The following is a 22,704-nucleotide window of genomic DNA, read 5'->3' as shown; positions in this document are numbered from 1 at the left end:
GGCGAAGTGCACGCTGTATGGCCAATGACCATTCAGCTTTAAAAAATGATGAACCGAACGGATAAAAGAGAAAACGAATAGATGGAATTGTATAATAAATGATGGATGAATAATAGACGAATAACTGAATATATAAGAAAAGGAATTTTGATACATTGACTACAGATATTTGATGGATGTGTATCTCTTCCCTTTGTTTTCTGAATATTGCTGATTTATCATTGTTTCGTGTATTCTGTGATTTGAATAGAACGACAGTAAACTTTTGAAAATTTTCGATTGATTTATAGTTATCGAAGAATGGTAAGAATCTAATTTCAAATATTCGCAAGGTTTGTTCCTATCGAACAAAAGTATTATCAGATGGTTTAACATAGAAATCGTCTGACAATTGGGATAAATATTTGCAAGTGTATATTCAACAGCATCCTAGATTCAGATTAAATCGTAAAAGATCAAACTGCATACTAAATCACGGTTTCGAACCGTAACTCTGAGATATACTTACATCCAAATCCATGAATATCCTCGGTGAATGTTCGGACAGCTACTAAGCCCTTAGTGAAAGCAAATTTTAAAGTCCTTCTGCGTTACATGCACAAACAAGTTAAAAAGGTAAATCATAATGTTGAAGTTTTATACTATTGTAATGCTTCTGCTCCTGTAAACTGTCTCTTGTTTACTTCTCGCAGTGCAGTCGAACTTCCACTATTTGTTTTAAATGTACCACGTTTGAAACTTTCTGCTATCTAAACCTACATTTTTATGAAAGAAAAGAGCTTTCGCCGAAAAGGGTTAGATATTAATCAGAAGCAGAGATCGTCGCGTTTTTAAACTAAATGTTACAGCGCAGAATCGCGAATTAAAAGATTAACCAAAGAAGGCAGCATAATTTTAAATCGTTTCATTTAGTTGGCTAATCTCTTCCGTTTCTGTGCTAAATCTTAGCTTAACCATACAAACACAAATACAACGAGCATTACTTTTGCAACAAACAACGTAAATATTTAGTCGAGTGCCGGTAGCGGAACAGAGGCGCGTTTTGAAACTAATGCCGAACGAAATTTCGCGACTCGAAAGTTATCCGGCCGGCAACGGCAAGTTCGCCGTGACGACAAATGGTACTCCTGGCCGGAACTAACGCGAACGATACACTTGGTCCATTTCCAAAATTACGACGAACAAGAACTTCTGGCGTCGCGCGAAATTTCACGGGACCATAGAACGAGTTTCGCACAAGAACGGAGCATGTCGATAGTTTATCGACCGGAAGTTCCACCGGAAATCCTGCCTACTATCTCAGCGATTTAAATTGGTCCTTCGACGAAATTACGGCTGAAAGTATATTGTTAGATCATAGTAAAATTCGCCACAGTTTCGAGAAAAGTTACGTCACGAGGAAAAACGAAATGCTATTCATCAAGCGAATATTATGGTTTAATAGTTGCCGACACCCACACAAGGTGGAAATATTCATTGTTGTTGGATAATTTAGGTATTAGAGTACGGTTAAGCATTCTATTTTAATATATCAGTTGTACCGAGTGTTTGGAATTTTAGTTGGCCGTCCGTTTATGGCACGGACAGGCCCATTTCCCCCATTAGGAAATTCCGAATTACCGGTCCTCCCAGGACAGTAAACGTAATGACTGGAGGCCAGGAAAAATCCAGGCAAGAACCAGCCGGAAGGGCACGGGGCTCGGTTCAGCTTCAACCATCGGACAGTACACACACAGGACGACAAAGTCCCAACTTAGTTTGGTTAGGGAGGCGGGGGGGTAGAGAGGTTTTAAGATTTTTTTGCATTTTTTTTACTTTTTTAATTGAATGCATAACATCTTAAGAATATTGTGTCAAAATTTCAAGTCGATTGGAGCAAAATTGACGAAGTTATGAGTATTTTTATACATGTCGGATGATATTACCTACTCGATCCGAGCGTGCTATTGTTACTTCGCAGACATTTTTTTCTCTATGTAATACCTAATCTTACCCCCAGATCTATTTATAGTACTTAACGACTTAAGTACAAACCTCCTTATACCTGTACTGTATATTTTGTCAGTGTAGAGTAAAAAATTTAGTGTAGGAGTAAATATTCCATTTTCATTAAGTTTTGTGTTAAATTATTACTAAAATGCCTAAAAAAGTTACTAGATCTGATAGACAATCAACTGGTTCGAGATTATATCGACCTAGAAAAATTGTACCTCCGCATAAACGTAAATACGAAGGCACTTCAACAAATAGGGCGTCAGCTAAAAAAATAAAAGTGACTGTTGAAGATCAAATTACGAAGGATCGTGAAAAATATTATAGGATAATTGATTTTTTATTAATCTTTTCAACAATTGTTACGCTAGTGAAGAGGTAAACCGATAGAATTCGCTTATGAACGTTTTATACCAAATTTTTTAGTGTTCAAAACTTTAAAGCGTTTTCCCCACAACTCACGTTTTCAAAGTCGGTTCCCCCAATTACTTCAAAACTATTGCACCGATCCTTTTGAAATTTTGAAAACTACTTCTGTACATAATTTGCGAGGTAACGCTGTAAAGTTTTTTCAAATTTGTTAATTATTTTTATTTTAAAATAACAAATTAGCCGAAAATTTTCGCACAAAATCGCGTTTTTCCCTTCAAAGTGTTTCAAAAAAGTGAAAAATTGAAATCTCGAAAAAATCTTCGCAGCGTTACCTGGGGAAAGCTGTTACCTAACGAATGAACTTTAATTTTTTGATTTCTGATGATCCAGTACCACGTTCTGCAATTATACTTTTTTCCGAGACACGTCCGAATAATTGCTGCCATTGCCGTATTTTTTAATATTTCTCCCTGAAAATTTTATATAATATTCTTCGAATGTCATACTTTAATGTACTATTGGTTTTAAAAAAGAAATTTTAACTGTATCGTCAGAAAAAATTCACAAAAACATGCCTTTTTTTGTACGAATTAACCTTACCTCCCCCCCTTAAGTGCTACATCTAATACAAATAAAGTGCCGTCTAAATCTAACGCTCGAGTTATTTCATCTCCTCCACCTTGAACGTTAAGTCATTCGAGGTACGCGTTATCGACCGATCGATTTGACCTGACCGGTTGCTCTTTAGTCGATAATACGCAACACCGAGATAATTTTACTTTTACAGCTTTTCGAAACTCTTAATTAAGTTGCTCGAAATAACCGTCAACTCCATCCTCTGTCTTTATGTTTCTGATTCTCTAACTAACTTACATTCATAACGCATTATACAAAGAAGCTTTACAATTTCCAGACGATGTTCGTTTTTGCATTGACTTTTCTAAATGCCTCGCAAACTCATAGAATCCTCGCAAATAAAGAGCTAATGCTGCTAATGCAACCATTACGTAATACAGACAAGATAAAATTCAAAAAGCATAAACTAGTGACCACGTTCAGAATATTGTAAAACTTTCCAACCTTCGAAATTTATAAAAGAACATTTAATCTTGCAAAAAATTATGCAGAAAAGAATTATCAAATAATAATGTTTTTCGATTCGTGTCTATGCCTTACCTGAATTATTTCTGTCAACTTTTTGTTTGATCGAGTTTCATACCTACTTGTGTAACAAAAGATACACTTTATTGTTTCTGTTAGAATTTAATCTTGGAATTAGGATTAATATTCTGTGGAAGACACAATGTTTATGTTGAAATAATATAATGTGATATTTATTAAACAATTATTTCGAGAGTTATAAATGTGCGTTCTGGAATGTAGACAGTTGGCTAGTTATTCACAGACTAACTGCCTTAGTGACCTGTGGCGCTTGTAAAGATTTTGAACCCCCACTCTCTATAATGAGTGTGACCTGAGTAGATGTCTGTGTAACGTCACGTGCCACGGAACCTTCTAGCAGCTTCTCGATACAAAGCGCTACGCTGTCAAGGCGCGACACCGACGTGCCCAATGTTCCATCCATATCCTTACGTTTCTTCCGCCGAGTTCTCGGAAGAGCATGCACGCGCCAGCCGCCGCGGTACATCTAACGAACGTACGCTAGTGGGGATGGCGCTGGGCAACGAATGGAAGAATCTGTACGATCAAACACTCTATCCGCATGCGACTGATATCGTTGTATTCCAACAGTTTCTGATACCTTGATGACTATACATATAATTATAATTCGTCCATCTCGAGGACCGTATCCAAGATTAAGTCGCCAATAAGATAGCTGTAGTTACTGCTTTCGTGGAATTGTCCAGAAATGACGTTTTAGGGGTGTAGATAATTACAGGATGTGCTTGGATCCTGTTACACTGACTACGCTTTTAATGGCTCACCAACCAGCCACGCCAGCACCATCAACGGGTTAATTGAGTTAGTCCAGCACTTCGTCATCTTCCCATCGAATATCATGATTCTGTTTCGCTGTGAACCCTACCTCATCAGTTTTTCCATAGATATCGTAGTGAACCGTGGATAAACCTCGTAATAATACGGAAAAGTGGTATAAAACTGAGATGTGACGTTCGAGCGGGTTTTAAATTTATTTCCACAAATTTTCTACGTTTCGACTTCTCCATGTATATAACTATTTCTGAATTATATTAAATTATCGGACAGATAAGTGGGAGTTACTCTGAAATTCAAATTCCAACAATTCCAAATCAAATTAATATAGTTTATTGAAATACTCTTAATTCTAATTCGAGAGTCCATTTTTATTCTTGACAATGTAACGAGCCACATGCAGAATTATACATAATATATGCGCGTAACTGGCGATAACCGTGGTCCGTTAATCGGCGAGCAAGCACGAAGCCGCGTCAGAAGCCGCATGAACGTCAATATTTATTCGATAGATTTTCATTTAGTATGCCAAGAGATAACGTGCATATTGCTGGTTCGTCGGACAAACTCGCGGCTTTGTGGAATGCTTGGTTCCCCTCGTCGATGTTGGTTGATTAAGATATTCAACGGTATGAAATTCGAAGGAGCTGGTCGATTATTACATACATTTGATGTTACACATATTTGATATTATCGCGTTGGAACACAATTTATCAAGTTTACTTGACTTTTCTCTTCTCATAAATTTTCGGAAAAACACCGTCAAACACGATACGAAGGCAAACGCGAGGAAATCTCGCAAATTCCAATTTAAAAGTTCGATAAGAAATGCAAATTGTAAAAATATAAATAAGACGGGAAAATTGCCGCCAAAGCAAACGTAACGATCGGAAATATTGTAGTTGCGCGGCCGATAGAAGCCGTTTATGCACATTTCTACATGAAATATACATGATGGTTTCGAGTGAACGCCGTCTATGATGTCTCTTGGGGATGATTTGCATGCTTTGCGCCATGAAGCGTTATTTAACGATGAATTTCGGTAACATCGAAAGTGAATTCTAACGCGAAACTGCATTAATGCGGATGCATACAGATGTCATTGTGCTCGTCTACGCAGTTAACCGTTTCTAATTTTAATTCAATTCCAAAGCTGTAGCTTCCGTCGTTACAAGTGGCTGTTTGAAAACATAAACTGGCTTCTTCAACATCTCAATGCTTGACCTACACTTTCCCACACTGAAACAAATTTATTTTTATTTTAATTCTTCGCAGTTTGATGATCTCTGTTATAAAACATTCTAATAAATTGTTATTTAATTTCAGCAGAGAGATTTATGTTATATATTTAGTTTCTTTATTCGTGTAAATTATGGCAAAAACAATTTCCATATTATATTTTCTAGATAATTTGAGGAATAAGTGAATGTTGCATCATAAAGGGATTCCCGTACCGTCCTATCCAGTTTTTGGGCGATGCGAATTTCTTTCCATAAAGAGGTTTAATAAGACGGAGTCAGTTATTGCTACCTTCGATATTTTTCGCTAAAGCGGTAGCGTGGGCATATTAAAGCTGCCGGTTTCAGTGAAATGGTTCCCTCGTCCTTAATTTTCCTAGTTGCTTATATTTCCTCGAAGTTGTAGGAATTCCGTGTACATAATGCTTCGCTGGCGTACAGAAAGGAATTACAATTTCATGAATTCGAAGTCCATATCCGGGCAGCATCTTGCACGAGGAACTTACAGCGTGAGGGAGAATTCGAGATCTTATTTTTCAACGTTGTCGCAACAGCTTGCGCGAAATAATCGCGACTATCGAAAGGAATCGCATACTAATTAACAATTTCACAACCGCACTGAATTCGTACCAAGTCAGGATTTATTCGAGCGACGAAAAGAATTTTTAATCTCCGATTAGAATTCTGAATTTATTATCTGACTTTTAAATTCTTCATTGACATTCGTCTGTCGTTCATTTAATATTTACGATGAGAATATGGGTTGGATTGAATAAATTATAGCTTTTAATCTAATTACAGGAGAATTTTAGTTTAAAAGCAGTTTTGGCATGTTAAAGCTGATGACATCTTTCTATGTAATTTTATATTTATCGCGACTTTGTCGATTGATTTCTGAGTCGAAATCAAACTATATATGAAATGTGAGAATATGGCATGATTATAAATAGATAGTAATACAGTATTATCTTTCCAGTAAAACTTCCGATCGTGAACATCGTAGGAAATTAACAATTGACATTCGCTTTTTGCATATCTGGTACGGTAATCATTGATTTTATTATCGCGTAGAATTATTTTATAGCTTGTCGAAAAATATGTCTAGCGACAGTATGTGAACTTACGACTTATAATACGGTTTGGTGGTGAGTTTCAAATAGAAAAAAAAGTATTGCAGTATATATAAAAAGCTAAGAAAATAATATAACCAATGATATAAGAAATATTTACAAAAGGGTTACAATCTAACCCCAACCCACTTTGGCTTCACAATAATCGCACTAGCACCACTTGTATCTCTCTACGCCGATTAGAAACACCGTAGCTCATCTCTTCACCGTTTTTCTCACAGGACCCCTTTGGCTTGTTTGGATACAGCCGTTGCGGGTACGCGCTCGTGTTGAAGGGGTTGGTTTTCCCCAGTGGAAGAGGCGACCCTTGGCTGTCATCGGATCAGGCTGTTCCTTTATCAGGTAAGTGTTCCACGCGGGTTCGCCAATCCTCCCCTATGGGGATAAGAAACGCTTGGTAGAAACGGAACCTCAGGCCTGTCGAACGTACAAGGAAAAGGATAAGAACCGGCTTTATCTCATGCTCCGTGCTCAGATTTCTTGCGACTGCAATTATTGAAACATATATCATCGTGCCACGACGCTCAGGGGATGAGATTCTTTGTTCGTGCTAGTGAAAAACCTTTGAACCATTGATTTTTGTGATACACGAGGTAGATCGAAGTCTAGCGAATTATATCAACAGCAGAACTATGAATTTTTTAATATTTCTCTAGATATATTATACGGAATTAATTAAATTGGAACAATATGATAAAAATTAGTAGACAAAATGTTTGGTGCCATTTTGATACAATGCTGCAAGAATATAACGAATTAGTTACGTCTTACCGAGAATATTTCTGGAATTTAATTTAAAAAGCGATTATTATGTTTGTAAAGTTTTGGGAGAATCTTATGGGTAATTTTCTGAGTGAAGTGGTTAAACTTTGGAATGGGATATCAAGATCTTATTACCCAAATTATTCATGTCGTATGAATCATAAAAGAACGGCGGACACTTACTATCGGTCACACATGTACAGCTTTTTTGCCATACTCGTTGGCGAAACTCATAATCCAACTTCGTAATTTTCATTCGACGATCAAAACTTCCGTAAACTCGTTTCAAGGAAGTCTCGACTTATAAATCTCACTCCTCTTTTCCTTCAACTCCGCTTCTCTCGATTGTTTCCCCGTCTTCTAACTACGACTTTTATAATTTCAACATCTAACGAAAGCATCGAGTGTTTCCGCTTTGTATGCACAAAAATATACAGAAAAGAATAGAATATTGATTCAAATGAGTGAAATTTATATTGGATAAATATTTTTAGCCTATTTACCAGGTAGACATTAAATTTATGAAAAATTTAGAGCAATACGATGTTAAATTTTTTAAAAGAGGTTTGTAAAATATTCTGCTATTTGTTTTAATTTTATAAAAGACTCACGTAAAATTAATTTTACCTACAGTATTGCGTGCAGTCGAAACCCTGTGTAACAAAGTGGAAATAAATTTGTCTACGTGTTACAGTCGAGAATACAACAAAATCTCTCGATAGAATCATGGCTTCGCAGATACGAATGTCTCGTGAAAAGAAAACATCCCTCTACTGCAATCTCCAATATCGAACCACGATTTATGTTCAGCTTTGATTTATCCTCCGAAAGTTCCGTTAGACCGGTTACGCCAATCAATTGTCGGATTCATAGCCGCGATGGTCGAACGTTAGGTAAGATACAAGTATCTAACCCCATGACTGATAAGTGAACTTTAAATTGGATTTCTTTTTTGCGGGCGGAAGCGCGACCACTTGAGGAGTTAACCTGCCAGATAAAGAATTGTCAGTTTGGATAAAAACATTCGTTTCTGTTGTTCCAGGAGATGGAATGGTATGTCCTTGTTCGCTAATCTGTTTGTATGTCGATATTTTATGGATATCCTAACATGGTGACGTTAAAAGAATCGGGCCGCTTTGATGAAAAGATGGGAAAAAATTTTCGAAGAGTTACGTGTACCATATATATTTTCCTTCTGTCTCTTTTATTAAGTCCAAAAGACAAAAATCTCATGCTTCGTGCTTAGTTGATTTTATAATCTTTGTAGCAAGATTAAAGTACATCGCATATAATTTTTATAATTTTTCTATTAAAACCATCTGATTTTATTATCTGAACGACTTTTATCGCTCACTTTCTCTCTTCAATTACGATACCCGTTTTACGTAAACGTCTGCAAGTTCCTTCAGAAGATAAAAGCGCGTCAGTTTAGGGTGAAATGAAAACATTCAGGCTCAATTTTGTACACCCTCTGATTCCGAATCCTTCTATCCTGTCCACGAAACACCATGATTTATCTACGTTTTGTCCCTTATCCTTGCCGTGAAACGATTCTGTCACCATTCCTAAGTACGTTCCGCGGATCAAGAATTTCTTTCCAGGAAAGGATTTATCGCGGTGACGTGCAATTACGGTTTCGAGCATCCAGATCCATCGGATCCACCACCATATCAAATGGTTGATTGTGTAATGATGTCCTAAAGCAACGATATTTCTCGAATAAACCGGTTTTTGTTAATTTTGTTTATTTTTCTCCTTAATGCTTTGAGTATTTAATCCGCACTTAGTACGAACAATACATTAACGTGTTATAGATCTATATTTCATTGGAATCTTGTGGCCGACCTTTATAGGACGAAAAGATTAATCGCTACGCGTGATGGTGTCGATAAGTCGTAATTGTTTCACTGGAAAAGCTATTAGTTTTCTACGATGTGATTCGATCAGACTTTGATGCGGTCAGCTTGAAACTAATGACTAAATCGTTTATTATCGATTTCCCATTTTATCTATTTAATCGTCGAATAAAATCAATCCTCTATATTTAATTAATAAATCTGGTTTTATTTTGAAGTAATTTAATAAATAATGTTAATACAAAATTATAAAGTTTATAATTTATATAAAAATCTTGTTGTCGTTAAAAATTCAGCAACGATCATTGTTGCATAATGATGTGAGGATGGTGTCGGAAAATCACGCGCGAGGATCACGCGCGGAAAAGCTAATCACGTCTGTTGGAATCGATAGACGCGCTCGTCACAAAGGGAACAGGGGCGAGCTGTCGATCGTAAATTGCACCGTGCAAAACAATGCAGCCGGCATCGGTCGGGATGAAACTGGCGAAAACGAAGTGTCTTGTTCGGAATTAATCGATCGGCAACTTTTCCAATGCCCGTTGCTCTATTCCAAAATGTACGACAAACAAAATCGAAAAGAACATACACAGGCAGCGAAAGAGAAAGAGAGAGAAAGGAAAGAAAGCAAAGAAGAGACGAAAAGTGGGAATTGGATAAATGGGAAAATCGAACGACATCGACTTTCGAAGCTGACTTCGCCTGGTTCGACGCGAGGGCGAAGAAACAACTGGAATAACGGAAGCATCGTTCCATGAATTTTAATAGTCGATTGCTCGAATAAAAAAGCAACATAGAACAGGAGATAATAAAAAGGTGAAAGAAGAAAAGAAAGAAAAGACGTACGACAATAAGACAGAAGCTGAAACGATGTCGATGATTGGACAGAATCTTGAAAAGAACGACGAAAGTGGAGAAAGAGAGGTATAGCGCGACTGTTTTCCATGGTATTGTTCGCCATTTATAGCTCGGGAAATATCGAACGGTAAGAAAACCCGATCGTCGACGAGGAACCGATGATTTGATTCCGAGCACGTTCGGCAAAGCGACGTTCAACTTCGTCGTCATTTGATAAAAACGTCGGAATCAATGGGCATTTACTATGGATTCGCGGTAGTCTCTGCCGATCGATGCACCGATATAGGCTGGCAAATAGCTGTGATACTGGTAAAAAGGTGCAAAATACCTTTGCAAATATCGCTTTGATCTCCCTTGAAAGCGTCAAGTCCGATGGTAACTTTCCTCGTGTTTTTAAGTTTCGCTGCAATAGATCTGTTTGCGGATGTTTTCGATGTATTAAAAATTATTGTGTTTCCTGCGAGTAAAATGGGGAAACACGAGCGATTCAACCTGGTTATGGGGCAAACGTCGATATAGCTTTTTATCTCGTTTCGATTAATAAGAAATTAATATGTATTCGTTATACATGAAATTAGGCTACAAAAGACACTTCGTAAAAGCTATCATGCTAATCTGATTCTCATCTTTAAGCACGTCGCCACTAATCCAAACGCCCTAGTTAACACCATGACCTTTATCCGGTGGCACATCTTCATCAATCAACGACAAAGGCAATATCACGTGGTAAATTAAAACAAAAAGGTAAATTAAAAGTAACCACCGAATGACAACATCAAAGACCAAACGGATCAACTTCGCCTGCTAATTAAGCCAAACGAACTTAAGCTGACGGAGGTGGATGCCAGGCGCAAATCACCGGCTGAAATTCACGAAAGCCTTCTCATCCGGCGTTGCGGCCACGGAAAGTCGGAAAGTAAATAAGTTGGCCGAAAATGACGCGGCCGGAAGTCGCTGAACAGGGACGAGACAGGATCGCCCTGGTTGTTTGCTGTTGATTCAGCACGTTCGCCGGTGGCGAACACCTGTTACCGACAACTAGTCTCGAGTTTAATCAAGCTCAGTGTTCCGAAGGAACGACCGTCAAAGCGCATCCTCCTTGAAATTAACGGCAATACCGCGGAAAAGGTGAATTTAGAGTTGGCCACGGGTCTCTTTGACGCTGCCCTCTCATGTCGGCCAAAACTTGCCGCTTATGTCGGATGTCCGCTACAGATCCAGCGGTCATCTTGGATTCAATCCGATAGCGATTTTCGGAAAAGTGTGCCGATATCCGCTAAAGCAAATACAGGATGCCCCAGAATTTAATATTTTAACCACTGCGATCTCTTTGCAGATAATTGAACCAATATTATTAGTAAAATTTTACAAATCACGAGTTACAAGTTAATTTATCTAACAAATACGCTACGATAGTCAGAAATATTTAAAAAAGCAGCTTATGATTTTGAGATTTTTAAATCATAGAATAACACAAATGCATCAGAACAAATGAACCGAATAAGGCAAAGCTGCTGTAAACGTCCAGCATTTCCAACACTGAATAAAATTTACATTTTCCTCGACGATGCTATTATAATGCAAATGAAGACTGCATAGCTAATCTCAAAACAAACTGACTCTAACCAGGAAAACATCGACAGTTAAACTGGCACGATCTTCGTTAAAAAATAAAAACTACCAAATAATCTTTTTGCAGGGTACAAACCTCTGACACGGCAAAGCAACAATAGTAGACTGTACTTGGAGCGAAGAAAAACGGAAAATTTCATTTTCCCCGGACGCTTCAATTATCCTCTCGTTTACACATCCACAACTATCTAACATCCATCTACACCTGTATACACAAGATACACACACGGGCAAGGAAAATAAAACGTGGGTTGGTCGATTTGCGTTGGAAGTTATGAATTTAAATCGTCCAATGAATATTTATACGGTCATTCGGCTGTTCTCTGCATGGCATGTCCCGTTTGTTGCATCCTGCTCATAAGAAAGTCATTGGCGATTTAATGGCCATGCGAAAACTGCGACTCTAACGTATGTATCAGTGGATCGATGGTAGTCGTACCTTGTTCATGACGAAAATCGCTCGTAAACAACGGGACATCGCCTTCACTTTGATGAAACTTTTCACTAAGCCACAAAACAGCTAGTAACTTGTAAGCTAATAACTTGAAGAAAAGCTTGGACAAATTCACTGACGTGTGTAAAAATGGTATTTAGCGGTCCCGAGAGTACCTTTCGCTGAAACGAGGTCGGAATTTAGTTCTGTGTCTATTAAGCCGCTAATGATTCTATACAATTTCGTATTTTGCGATAAATAAATTTATCTATATAAAGGACGGTGCTAAACCGGTTGGACAGAAAAGAAAGCGGTCCATTGCAACTATCGAATTGTATAATGTAATATTATGTATCCATGTAATAAAATATACGTCTATTAATGCAAAGTGGATATTTCGCATTTTGCTTCAGAATGTTTTCCATTTAAACAGGCCTAATATTCGTTGCTACCCAAAAGTTTGATCTTCTAATGTGTGACGCGCTTAAATTCATTTAACCAGGAAAGCTCGAATCCCGCGCGATTTCCTCTGCTGACAACTAGTTTTAGCGTACATATAAATTGCATTGCTCGAGCTACGAATTTAAATTGGTTTTTGTACTAGATATAATAACTTAGCGGGGAAATATTCCAAATGAGTATGTTTTTCTAATATTTTCCTAATCATCTAGTTTGCTTTTCTTCGACATGGAAATCTATAACTATGTATTTAGTATCTACCCAAAGAGCAAAAGCGATTCTAAATAACTGTGTCAATCGGAATGTTCATATTAGGATCAATCTAGCGTGGTGATACAGTTTAGTACAAATGGTGTTGACGGTTTTGTGATTTTCGAAATTGTTGAAATTGTTGATTAAATAACACGTTTTAAAGAGAAAATCAACGGCAGAAGCGTAAAGTAACTAACGTTACCAAGGTGACGACCGCAATGGATAGAGAAACATCCAGCTTTTTGGCAATCCACGCTGTGGAACAGCGGTATTGACTGATTAGAATCGAATCACATGGTAGAAACTAAACGACGTTAATCAGAAAAGCCAGTGCACATTGATGGCAACACGACCGCGAGATTTGTTTCAGATTGCGAGTCATTAAAGGGAAAGGTTAGCCAACTACAGAGCAAACTACTATTGAAACTGACCGTAGCTGTTTAAATCGGTAGAGATTGAACCACTTGCCGTTTCCTAATTACACGCGATGATCATTTTTGGCAATAGTTTCATGGTTGTTAATTTTACCGAGTATATTCTAAATTTGTTCAGATTTGTGGAATTTAATTTAACTAATTACGATGCAGCGATTTTAGGGAAGACGAATAAGAGCATAATAATCGATATAATAGCACAAAAAACATAATAATTGATTAAAAATCAATTCAAATAGAAATCGAAGAATTAGCGGTTGAAAAATTATTGCCATTAAGATCATAATTTTAATTTTCAAATTGATTTCAAAGTTACCACCACTTTTATCGTCAGCTATTAACCCAATTAAAACTAATTAAACCTTATTCCAACATAATTCCATTTAATAACAATTTTCGTCATTTTTTTTTACAAGAAAGTGCACTCTTTTATTCACAATCAGATCATTTTAGCGATCGACATTAGCATTGTAAGAAAAAGTTTTCGGGATTGCTTAATGAGTCAGAGCGTTGGCCAAGCTCCCTGTAGCCTGAAAAGCTTTCCGCAAAGTTTTAATTGCCCGCGACCCCGGTTTGCCCCATTGTTACTTTGCGTCGCGTCGATGACGTTATACAAGGTGGTCATCATTTATTAGGTGTTCAATGATAATACGGTTATATGCTATGAACAAGGAATGGAACTTTTTAAAATTTTTATATCAAGATGGAAAGTGTATTAATCTTTATCTATGCATTAAAAGAGAATTATGTGATAGGAAAAGCTGGTACCAAGATTTATATAACCTTCCAAAAGGTAAAGCTGTATAAGAAATATTAATCAGGTTATATTTTATTCCACTTCTAACTCTTCCTTCTAAAAAGTATTCTACTCGGGTTTTCATTGAATTATTCACTAATCGCTGATCTTATTAAAACTATTAATTCTGTTCTGAAAATATAAGAAAATTCAAATTTTAATTAAATCAATTACATGCAATGGAAATTGGAATAATCAACTTGAATTACGATTAACCATCGAGTATATCATAGTATCGAATTGAGAATTCCTCGATATTCTCTGGATCGACGGTGGCTACAAGAAAATTTAAATTACATGAAAAATTTTAAAGAAAGAAACGCGATATTACCAATCATCGTAGATCTTAATTTAAAAGAAGCCTTCGATTATATAGAATGAAATGAAACGTAACTTGAAATGAAATTCAGCGAACAAGCTTTTTCCAAACGACAATATTATCGAATTACACGAGTCTATAGAGATTACTTTCATAAGCAATTGTTCCCCAAAGGATAATGTTATCGGACAAACGCTCGTATATACACATTAGCGTGCAATTGTTTTCACATGGAAGCGAATCACTGGCAATTATTAATTCTCTCCCAAGTGAATACGTGGAACCCGGTAGTCCCATAAGAATTCCACGTAAAATATGATATCACACTCGAGCATGCACGAAAATTATAATGAATATACATAGGTGTTCAGTGCGCTCGTTCAAGATAAAATTGTATCAGGCATCTCTTTATGCGGACCCAGAAAGCAGTGATTCTGAAATAAGGACTATGGTTTGCAAAGAGAAATCGAAATTACCGTAACTACCGAAAATATAAAACTCCTTGAGAAACAAAAATTTTTTTCATATTATTCTAAAATTTTGCATTGTATTACTCTATCATAAAATAACATTGTATCTATTGATTCTCACAAAAAAGGTGAAAAAAGACATGCTTTTATTAAATTACATGAATGTATATTCGAAGCTAATTTTCAACATGCTTGGCGGCCATATATTGATACACTGACTGAACAACATATTCATAAAAATCTGAGATGTTCTTCAGGTGAGGGATTTATTCTAAATAATAATACCCATTTCTCTACACGCATTCCACAAAAACATGCGTTTGCACACACATACGATCCACGCACATCTATCATCACCCGGTAAGAACTCGATGCTACTGCCGCAATCCAGCGAGTGGCGATCGCGATCGAATCGTCAAACCCGATTCACGTAGGCCGCTATTATTCGAAGCGAACTACCCGAGGGATGTATTGCACGAATCCACGCGATCCACTCGCGACAACCAAATAAAATCCGATTTGCATCGATGTTTTCCCGGATGCTTTTGGGAAAAACTCGATCGGTTGGTCGGTAGCCGCGTTGTTAAACCGCGAGCCGCGTTAGGCGTGGTTCACGCAGCGTGAAACGAACGCGGCGGGATTTAAAGCTGGCTCACCTCCGACCTGGCTCGCTCGAAACGTCGATGGACAGCTGCCACTCGTAGTTCCGTGTAATTAGATGACGCGACTCGGCTGCGTTTGTCACTGTCAAAAAGCCGGCAGAACTGTTGATCCTCCGGAATTTATCGCTCGAGAGGTAACTGCTCGCCGCGCCGTTTCGCGAGCTAACGCTCCGATACAATGAGTTTTCCAAAAGGACCGTCCACGTTTTATGGCGCTGTTGGTCATTCAGAACGGATAGTTGTTTTCGCAGCTCGTTTCGTTCAGAGTGCTCTACGATTAACTTGTTCAAGTGTGTGTCGCAATTGGGAGATTCAAGTGTGAAACTATAAAATGTAGGTTTGTAGATCTTATAAAAATGTTGAGTTACAGACAGGTTTAATGAATGAAGGAATCTCATAGATGATTAATACATTATTAAGAGGTTTAACCTCTTAACCTACAGCATAGTTTGAGAGACGTGATACGTCAATGTCATTAACTTATTATTTACTTTAAGATAATAAATCTTTCTTGTTCGATGATCAATTGGTAATAATTATTTATCAAACATCTTGTAAAATAAAATAGGTTATACCTTACACACGCATTTATGTATCAAAAGATATGTGCGATTTGCACAACTTCGAGCGCTCAGTCAAACCGTGAAATGGCTCGACGTGTGACCGACCATATTGTTGTTTATGGCACGCGCTATTCCAACTTAATCGTGAAGCAAGGGATTAAGAGTCAAAGACCAAAGGTAAAAAACCGTTCACAAAATTTCGTACGTCAAATATACATAATGATGATCTGTCTATAACAGCCCTAAGATGATCGATGGTCAACCCCAGTCTTGCCATTCGATTTTACCGAAACAAGTAACGCGACAACAACCGAGTCAAATTGGTCGTAACTAAATTTGATATCAATCATCCTGATTTTAGCCTGTCCAGAGTCTAGGCCAGAGTGGATGGAACTAACTGGCGGGGGTGCGGTGTGTTATGCCCCGTCACGTCTGGGCAAACTAGTACTGCGTATCACTGGATTTCCAAGAGTCACTCAACAGTGTCATCAGAGTCAACAACAAGAGGACAGTCACCATCGCGAGACGAGACACTTATATCTCGGCTTTCACCACCCCTGGGACAGAGACTTGTGGAAAAGTTGGATTAAACAGGTAAGTCAAACAACGTGACAGAACAATTTACAACGAGGAAATTTCGTTTCTATATATCGATCACAGTCTTAAACATTTTCTTTCTTTACTCTTTACTCTTTTCTGTTTTACTTCTTTTTGCTATTTCTTCAGTGACTGTGGCTCAAAGGAAAAATTGTATCAACCAAAGCGTAAAAACAGAGTATGAGGATGGATATACAGGGAGTTTCAGATGGTCTCGATAAATTATCCTAAAAATTTTAACCTGAATAAAGTTTCTATGGTTATCGGTCAGTGGTTAAAGGTAGTAGAATACGGTATGAAAATTTGATCGCTTGTTTCTGAAATATCCTGTATTTTTTAATTTTTTTTTTAAGATTTTAGGGTTAGTGGATCGTAGATTTGTTAAAATAATGAACTGCAAGTCGAGGCAACCATTCAACAAATTTCTCATACGCGAATATTTAAACGAAAACTTCCCCACGACTGTACAGTTTTATCACTCGTTTCCCCGCATCAATATTAATTAATTTTAATCGTTAGCGTTCACAAGGGTTTTCGCGAAATTAATTCTAATTATCGGCATTAAGCTCTCCGCGGGTAGAAGACGCTCGGCCAAAACGTGGAAGAGTTTAATCGCTGAACGCGTTTCACCGAATTGCGGACGAAGGGGGATTAAACGAGTTGCCAATTTCAATTAAGAGCACGATTACAAAGAAACCGTCCCTTCGCCCCGAAGAAAAGCCATTCGGCTACGGTCAATTTAATTTCCAATCTAATTTTTAACGCTTGCTTCCACCCAAGAATATTCTATTCTTCCCTTAAAGAACCATCGCTAAAACAGAATGAAATGGAACGAAATGGAATTGAGCTTCGTTCGAATAATTTGGAATAAATATTTATCGTGGTCGCGTTTGCTCCGCGCGAAAGCTCTTTGCTTGTTCGTGGAAAAACTCGAAAGGGATATTTGAAATTTTGTCTCGAAGAGTTTCGAGATTGAAGGTGAAATTGTTTCGTTTTAGAGATTTTTCTATGTGCACTGTACGAATAGTTTGTGTACGGTACGATGGAATGGGGAATAATGTGGTGAAAAAATAAATGGGAAATTTGAGCTGAAATTGGGAGAGAATTGAGTTTGAAAATTGAGGGGACACGTGTTTTTGTTTGTGGCAGTTTTGAGGGGAATCTTGTACGACGAATTTTAATACAAGTTCTCTTGTACAATATGCAAATATTAATAAGGAATAACCAAGGTATAAATACAATTTTTGTTCTAATAATGCATTCAATACAATTTATTGTAAATAAATATAATATTTGACTTTGCAACGCGTGAGGAAGTTGTCAAATAAAATTGACTTTGACACGAAACTCTCACGCCGCAACTTTAGCAACAAACAGTGCACTGAAAGCAATATAAAAGAAGTAGAAAAGTAGAACGAAGAAGAAGAAGAAGAAATGAAGAAAGATAAAAAACGTGTCAAAAGTAAGATGACTTCCGCAAGAGGAATATCAAAGTCGAAATCAATCTTCGAGGGGCGAATGTTTGCCAGACAATCGCGACCGACTTAAACTTTAAGCTTCTGCCGGCGAAAGCAATTCCAGAGAAGCTGGCTAGGCTAACTCGCGGAAGAATGAGCGATCCTTATCCTTGCCGCTTGAATTTTGCATGGCATCCTGGAAACGAACACCCTGCTCCTGGACCAGACGAACCGAGGCTAGGGGCTTTCGTTATAATATTCACAAAGCGAGAAAGAGTGAGAGAGGCAGGTAAAGACAGCTATGTGAAAATGAGGTGTAGCTATGAAGAAATCGTAAGTTTTCGCCGACGTTGCGGACAAAAAGATAAAAGGATTTTCTAAATATTCCTTAGTTTTCTTATGAGCACAGTATAGTTAGAGATTTACGTGCTTACGAGAAACGACCTATTTTCCATTACAAATATTACAAATTAAAAATGTCTGTTGATATTAAAAATTAAGAGGTATAGGTACATGTGATAACAAATTTCTCATTTCGCGTTAAATTCAATGTTCATTTAAATGAGAAACGATACTTCATATGTACCAACATAGTACTCATTCATGTCGTTTATCTTGAAACACTACATATTAAGCAACAATATAATATTTTATGTCCATAAAATCACTCCAAAATCAATGTCGATTCTCTGTATTCACTTAGACCTGCACTGCTGATTCCAACGACATTTCTGGAAGGTATAAAATCGACGTATCTCACAATAAAGCGGTCATTTCGAAGGTCCACCACTGGTGCAATATTCACGATCGTAGCGCACGTGTTCCCTCAGAATCGAGAATTCACCAGCCGCGCGAGTCTGAACGAGATTCAATAAAGTACCTGGAAAGTCCAGCGGCCGAACCATCGAAGGAGATCAATGCTTTTGCATTTTCCGCAGACAGAGATCGTTATCCGTCGCTGGCTAGACGCGGAGGGAATCGAACAATCGCGTCGATATTTGTTTGAACGCTGGTCACAGAACTGACTTATGGGATTATATCCTTGCTTGTAGCAGGAAGCCATTGACCCGGGCAGCTCTAGCCGACTTCGAGGTCCGTTTTCTTAAAAAGATACCAGTCGTCGATTCTCTCTCTGGTTGCATTCACCACGAGACCCGATACCCTGTCAGGAATAAAGAAAATCCGTGGGTTCAATAAACGGCCCGCTCTAGAATTCAATCGGCATCGCCCGCTCGATATTTCATATTTCTCGATATTAGTGCACGAAACTTCGTCGAGTAGTTTCTGCGTGCACACGCGGACGATTGCGGTTTCCGGAGCCAATAACGGGGGGGGAGGGGGGGGGGGTCACGACTCGATGATTACGATCGTGTGGCTCGTCGGACCGATGGCATGTCTGTGGAATGATGAAAAAGAAGTTTGGTGTTAGGGTTTAGGATTTCGTGGGTTTTGTTTAAAAATTGATAAATAAAAGTGAGATATGTGGATCAAAGTATAGGAAGACTATAAATTAAATCATTTATTTACTTCTTCCGAGTTTTCTGCTGCCACACATATCGGTTTTGATATTCCACGCACTAGCTGTTAAATACCCGCAACGATATCTTTTTTTTTTGTATCCTTATTCATCAAGCCGTCTGAGGCTTAATTATGTATTTACGGCACTTGCTTGTTCAAATCTTTTGTTATCTCGAAATAAAGGACGACCCTGTAGCACATTACAAAGATTAACATTCGGATGAAATCCGATCAAGCGAATAATCCGTAAGCAATTTTATAGCGGGGGAAACATTGACAAAGAGCGGAGAGGAAGCGACGCAAAGGGAAACGATAGAAGATAATACCGTTACGGGATGTCGATCCAGGCGGGCCACTGAATCAGAAAGGTGCACCGTACATTCGCAAATGAGGCCAAACACGCGCATCCGCCGCGTTTTGATGCAGCTTAATCGAATCGTCCCACCAATAACGAAGAGATGCCGGAGTTGCCCGTGTGCACCATAGTTGGCTAGGTGTTGTGGACACTAATCCACAGGGACCAATTCGATTTACGCGTTCGGGCGTCTCCGAAATTGTACCATAAACGCGAACGATTACCGATCACACACGGGTACCACCAGGTTCGATAGTGGAGCTTCGTGTGGTTCTTTGAACTTTGCTTGTGAAACTGGGTTAATTATAGCTGAAAGGAAGCAGGATGAAATGATGATGAAAATAAATGTCGCGTCGTGTGTTATTGTTTGCGAGTTTCTGAATATTCTCGAGGTTAGGTGCCATACTGATGAACGATTTTTCTCATTCTTTTTGTTATCGAACAGAGAGCGATGTGCACGTGGCGAAAAAAATTTCTAAATTCTTTAACACGACTGGAAAAATTCAATATTATGTAAATGGAATGTGAAATCTGTAATGTAAGGGATCACGCATATATCAATTTGCAGTATATAAAATCTATAAAGACGTTTCCCTCCCGAGAGGAGGTCGACGACGCGACGCGTCAAGTGCCATGGAGAAATCAAAAGAAGGAGCGTCTTTTTATATCTCAGCCGGATAACGACGGAATGATCGAGAAATCGAAAAGAGCTACGAGAAGACAATTGGGAATAAGAAAGACGATGGTTGATGCTATCGAGTGATTCAGAGCACCGAAAACGGGAGGAATTCGAAATGATGCAAACATTGGCCTAAGGGCGTTGTCGGAATATGAAATCACGATGAACAAACTTTAATATCCAAATGTAGATCACGGAATGTCAGTATTGGCCGCAGGAAAAGACAAGAAAGCGGTTGGAACGTCTTTTGTGTTCCGTCAGAAGCGTTGCGAAAACGTTTCGCGTTATTGCTTCTCTACGTATATATGTACCTGCTGGCAAACTGCTAGTTATTCGGGATATGCGCGGATCGATCTCTTATCTTAGAACGATAGAAGTCGAGTTGTCTGCGCATTTCCAATTCTTTCCAATTTATATGTCACAAAATCGTAGAAGCATAAATTTAAAAACCTGTTTTATTGTATTCTTTTGTATTTTTGTACTTATATACATAGAGAAAGAAGCTACAAATATTACGAGAATACAACAGTTACCTATTTTATTAGTTATACGTCACAATTTCGAAAATGCTGTAGCGTAATAATTAGACTACGGACTTTTACGCAAATTCATAGTTCTATGAATACAACATTCTGCGTTTGTGAATAATTTCACAAAATCGAATGTTCAGGGTGAAAATGGTGGATCGTGTCGCAAAATGCAAATATTAGCTGGGAAATTTTGCAAGTATTTCGGACGCAGGTGCCCAGGTGAACTGGTCGGCATTAACTATATTAGCTGGCAGACATAACATGAATTATGGAAGAGGATTTATCCCCTTTCCCTCTAGCAGACAGCAACTTTGATGGCTTCAAGTATCGACGTTACGGTAGCCGTAACAGCTTATAATCGCCTATTACCAATACTGACGCACGGTATTAGACAAATTAACCTTAAACAAACTAGTGAACAATTTGTCCTATGAACTTTGAATGCGTTCTTCGTAGATTATATATCCTCACGTTTGCATATCGACATTACGACATACTCTTCTCATACTTAATAATTCAACGATCCGTCGTTCCTACTCCTTTAATGTTTTATACAAATATTTTGTTTCATAACGTGGCAGTTCATATAAACGTTGTTTTTTCTCGTTGCATATAACCAAATCTACTGCTTCTCCGCGTTAGCGACCGCTCGGAACAGGAGATAAATGAGCAGCAACCGCATTATCATCGAAACACCAGGACATGACGTGGATCAAAAATTAAACGATCCCAGGCATCGTCGTTTCGTTAGGTCGGACACTTTGACGGGAAACGAGGAAAGCAGGAAAATGGCCAGCGCGTGCGTTGAATTATTCAGGGATGAGCCAACGACACACGCAGCTCGAGTAGGAGAACCCGAGCGCGCCATCCTATTTGTATCGTTGATCGGTGAATATTTAGCGACGATATTTATCCGAATCATGATCTCGTATTTCGTTCCAGTGTGTCACGTTCACATGGCTACGTTCGATCGTTCAATCGACTAAATCAAAATCAATATTCCTCGCAACAAATTCTAGTGACGCGTTGCTGCGGTCCCTGTTCGATCTGGCGAATACAAAGTTCTGTTTGCACCGCTTTGATACGTGCAAGAAACTTGCTCGATCATTGCTCACAAACTTGCACACTTCTGAACGGCAAGCGAGATATTTTGAGCTTGTGTATCGTTTTATCGATGGATGAACACCATGTACGATGGCAAGAGTTGATAGCAGCAGATTGAAGATTGGATATACGAAAGTTGATGTGAGCAAATACCAAAAGTCTCGATCACATTGGTCGAGTTACCTACCTAGATTCAAGTGATTTAAATTAATGGATCAAATTAGTTCCAATGAAACTTGAAACTAAATTGTATAAACTGTGCAACTGTAAATACACATAG

General features: G+C 38.2%; 1 protein-coding gene across 4 annotated transcripts in view; it reads left to right on the top strand.

Annotated features, from left to right (window-relative positions):
- The first annotated feature begins 6,925 nt into the window (after nt 1–6,925).
- The window catches only part of LOC117210674 (protein phosphatase PHLPP-like protein), a 49,910-nt gene continuing 34,131 nt past the window's right edge, over nt 6,926–22,704 (top strand). For 2 of the 4 annotated variants that reach the window (XM_033453913.1, XM_033453908.1), the window contains exons 1-2: nt 15,837–15,958; nt 16,546–16,778. In XM_033453913.1, coding sequence (XP_033309804.1) covers nt 16,572–16,778 — 207 coding nt within the window. In that variant the 5' untranslated portion in view covers nt 15,837–15,958; nt 16,546–16,571. Of the gene's footprint in view, nt 7,031–15,836; nt 15,959–16,545; nt 16,779–22,704 lie in introns of those variants that run through there. The other 2 variants (XM_033453910.1, XM_033453909.1) reach the window with 2 other exon arrangements.

Source organism: Bombus bifarius, unplaced genomic scaffold, assembly GCF_011952205.1.
Source record: "Bombus bifarius isolate JDL3187 unplaced genomic scaffold, Bbif_JDL3187 scf7180000008208, whole genome shotgun sequence".
Classification (NCBI taxonomy): Eukaryota; Metazoa; Arthropoda; class Insecta; order Hymenoptera; family Apidae; genus Bombus; species Bombus bifarius.
Note: the sequence above shows the minus strand (reverse complement) of the source record. Positions and strands in the feature narration are given on the sequence as shown.